The 4,129-nt window shown below is 37.1% G+C and overlaps 1 protein-coding gene across 1 annotated transcript; it reads left to right on the top strand.

Moving 5' to 3' along the window:
• Positions 1 to 490: 490 nt before the first annotated feature.
• On the top strand, positions 491 to 2,625 carry LOC145818994 (uncharacterized). The gene is made up of 2 exons (XM_082912968.1): positions 491 to 500; positions 2,153 to 2,625. The coding sequence occupies exons 1-2, from the start codon at positions 491 to 493 to the stop codon at positions 2,623 to 2,625; spliced, it is 483 nt and encodes a 160-aa protein (XP_082769094.1).
• The last annotated feature ends 1,504 nt before the right edge of the window (positions 2,626 to 4,129 follow it).

Below are 4,129 nucleotides of genomic sequence, written 5' to 3'. Positions count from 1 at the left end.
ATCTAGACGTGTTTGATCGGGTAGGTGTTTTAAAGCTGCCTACTTATGTGGATGTACTTGACAGAGCGTTGATGGTAGAGGCTAATTTGGCAGCAAAGAAACAAGTTAAAGCGCCAACAATAGAATGGAGAGGTAAAAGGTCTGGGTACAGTTTCAGAAAGGGTCGTTCTTTTGTAAACAAAAAGCAAAACACGGGGTCTACTAGTAGCTCAAGTCAGAGCAGTGCGTCTATACCAGTTTGTTCTGATTGTGGAATGAGACATATAGGTGTATGTTACTGTGCATCCGATGCTTGTTTCCAATACAGCAAGACAGGCCATGTAGTGAAAGATTGCCTGTTTAGATCTGATAATGCCAACTATCTCACAACAAGTTTAGCTGGATCTGCTTTTGCAGCTAGAACAAATACGAGAGCTAACACTGGAAGAGAAACTTTGAGACAAGGCTGAGTTTTCGCACTAGTGCCTGGTGATGTGCAGAACACTGAAGTATGGTGTCAGGTATACTCCTTATTTGTGCTCAAAATGCATATGTGCTAATAGATTCTTGTTCTACACATTCCTTTGTATCGCATGCTTTCTCCCGAAAATTGACTAGACCACTAGAACCTATGAATTATTTGTTGTCTGTATCTACACCATCTGGAGGTTCTATGGTATACGTGTATGTTTGTTCGGCATGTGATGTTGTGATTGGTAATATGACATTATATGTTGATTTGTTACTATTGGGTATTGATCATTTTGACTGTATACTTGGTATGGATTGGTTGACGAAGTATTGTGCAACTATTGATTGTGTGAATAAAACTATTTTGTTTTGACCACCTGGTATGCCTGAGTTTGTATTCGTTGGGAATGGGGCCATATTTGATTTCTTTTGTGAAAGACAGAAAGTTGTTAAGAAAAGGGTGTCGGGGTTACTTATGTTGCGTGTTAACTGTAACTTCTGATAGTCTTACTATAAAGAACATCCCTGTAGTAAATGAATTTCCTGATGTATTTCCAAATGATTTGCTCGGAGACTTAATTGATAGGAAAATTGAGTTTACTATTGATGTTGTATCCGGAACACAATCAATTTCTATAACCCCATATTGAATGTCAATTTTTGAATTGAAAGAATTAAAAGTTCAACTCCAAGAACTCTTAGGCAAGAAATTCATCCGCCCGAGCAGTTCACCTTGGGTTGCTCCAATTCTATTTGTTAAGAAGAAAGATGGGTATTTAAGGTTATGTATTGACTACCGTGAATTGAACAAAGTAATCCTGAAGAACAATTATCCATTTCCTTGAATAGATGATCTGTTTGACCAAGGTAATGCCATTTGGGGTAACTAATACACATGCGACATTCGTGGATTTAATGAATAAGGTGTTCAAATAATTTCTTGATGAATTTATCATTGTATTTGTTGATGATATACTGATTTACTCCAAAAGAAGGGAAGAACATGAAAATCATCTGAGAATTGCCTTACAAATCCTGAGAGAAAAGAAATTGTATGCAAAACTTTCCAAATATGAATTTTGGCTTAACAGTGTAGCATTTCTGGGACATGTGATCAACAAGAATGGTATATTAGTGGATCCACAGAAAATTGAAGCTATTGTAGACTGGCCAAGACCAACAAATATGTCAGAAGTTAGGAGTTTTCGGGGACTTGCTGGCTACTATCGCAGATTTGTAAGAGACTTCTCCAAACTTAGCTTGCCATTAACACAACTGACTCTGAAAAATACACTGTTTGATTGGAATGATCAAAAGGAGTCTACTTTCTAAGAGTTAAAGACCAGGTTAGTAACTGCACCAATTTTGACTTTGCCTAATGGTACTGATGGGTTTCAGATTTACAGTGACACTTCGTACAATGGTTTGGGATGTGTGTTAATACAAAATAAAAAAGTGATTGCTTATGTTTCTCGGCAACTTCGACCATATGAAAAAAACTATCCAGCCTACGACCTTGAACTTGCAGTTGTGGTTTTTGCTTTGAAAATCTGGCGTCATTATCTGTATGGTACAACTTATGAGGTGTATACTGACCATAAAAGCCTCAAATACTTCTTTACTCAAAAGGAGTTAAACATGAGACAAAGGCAATGACTTGAGCTGATAAAAGACTATGATTTTCAAATTTTGTATCATCCAGGGAAGGCAAATACAGTTGCAGATGCATTGAATAGAAAATCGATTGGGAATTTTTCATGTCTGCTCACCGGTCAGAGAGAGTTGTTATGTGACTTGAAGAAGAATGAGATTAAAATTGTGTTGTGTGAACAGGGCAAGATCTTAGCTGCCATTTATGCTCAGCCTGTAATCATTGAAGAAATTAGAGAGAAACAACTTGAAGATGAGTTCTTGAAGAAAATTGTTAATGAGATTGACTCAAAACCGAAACCAAGATTTGTGTTGGAGAACAATGTGTTAAAATTTCAGAGTCGACTTTGTGTACCGGATTATTCTAACTTGAGGAAACATGTTATGACTGAGGCTCACAATTCAAAGTTTGCTATACATCTTGGTAATACGAAAATGTACAAGGATCTAAAACAGAACTTCTGGTGGCTAGGAATGAAGAAGAGTATTGCTGATTTTGTGGCTAAGTGTTTACATTATCAATAGGTAAAAGATGAACATCAACGACCTGCTGGATTACTTCAGCCGCTTCTAATACTGGAATGGAAATGAAAGCATATCATGATGGACTTCATTGTTGGACTGCCTCGCTCCTCCTGAGGTATGGATTCTATTTGGGTCATTGTTGATCATTTAACTAAATATGCCCACTTTTTTCCTGTCAAATCTTTGTATAATGTGGATAAGTTGGCCAACTTGTATGTCAATGAGATTGTGAAATTGCATGGAGTTCCAGTTTCCATAGTGTCTGACAGAGATCCCAAGTTTACTTCGAGATTCTGGCAGAGTCTACAGCAAGCTTTGGGAACTGAGTTAAGACTGAACAATGCATATCACTCACAAACAGACGGCCAATCAAAAAGAACGATACAAACTTTGGAAGATATGCTCAGAATGTGTGCCTTAGATTTACAAGGCGGTTGGGTGACCTACTTACCATTAACTGAATTTGTGTATAACAACAGTTATCACTCAAGTATTGAGATGGCTCCTTATGAAGCTCTGTATGGTAAAAAATGCCATTCTCCGATCTGTTAGGCCGAAGTAGGTGATAAACCTTTGTTGGGACCAGAACTGGTACAAGAGACGACTGAAAATGTGAAATTAATTCAATAGAGATCAAAAACTACACAAAGTCGCCAAAAGAGTTATGCAGATGTCCGACAAAGAGACAGAGAATATGAAGTCGGGGATCACGTGTTTATCAAAGTGACTCCAATGAAAGGGCAAAATCGGTTTGGTGTGAAAGGGAAATTGGCACCGAGATATGTTGAACCATATGAAATCCTTGAGAAGATCAATCTGGTGACGTATCGGGTAGCTTTACCGCCAGTCATGGAACATATGCATAATGTTTTTCATGTTTCAATGCTTTGGGAATATTTATGAGATCCACTCCATGTGATTGAGCCGACCCATATACTTCTGAAAGATGATTATACGTACGAAGGGAGGCCAATTCAGATTGTGAATCGCAGAATCAAAAGATTGAGGAACAAAGAAATACCATCAGTGACAGTTGATTAGCAAAATCACGGAGGGACTTATGCAACTTGGCAAACTGAAGACGATATGAAGAAGAGATACCCTAATTTATTCCCTTTGGATCCGATATTCTTCCAAAACGAAGGCAATTCAAGTTTGAAGGATCAAACTCTTTAAGGGGGGAAGACTGTAACAACCCCGACCTATAATTAGCCGATAAACCATGATTAAATGTGCCTAATTAGTAATTAAGATGAAATTCTGAATTAATTGCATGTGAATTGCATTATTTGTGTTTATATCTGTCTGCTGTAGGAATATATGTTTTTGTCTTTCTGTTTTGTTATGTGACTTGAAGGCCTTATCGGCATCCGAACATGAATTTGACACAGTATATGTGTTATTTAGATTTTTTTTTTTTTTGAAAATTAAGGTAGGTTTAATTGAAATTTGATTCGGAACGAATAAAATTAGAATAATTAATGTCAATTTGATTGGCTTAAGT

This window comes from Camellia sinensis, chromosome 2 (genome assembly GCF_055761805.1).
Source record: "Camellia sinensis isolate YWXY chromosome 2, ASM5576180v1, whole genome shotgun sequence".
NCBI lineage: Eukaryota > Viridiplantae > Streptophyta > Magnoliopsida > Ericales > Theaceae > Camellia > Camellia sinensis.
Note: the sequence above shows the minus strand (reverse complement) of the source record. Positions and strands in the feature narration are given on the sequence as shown.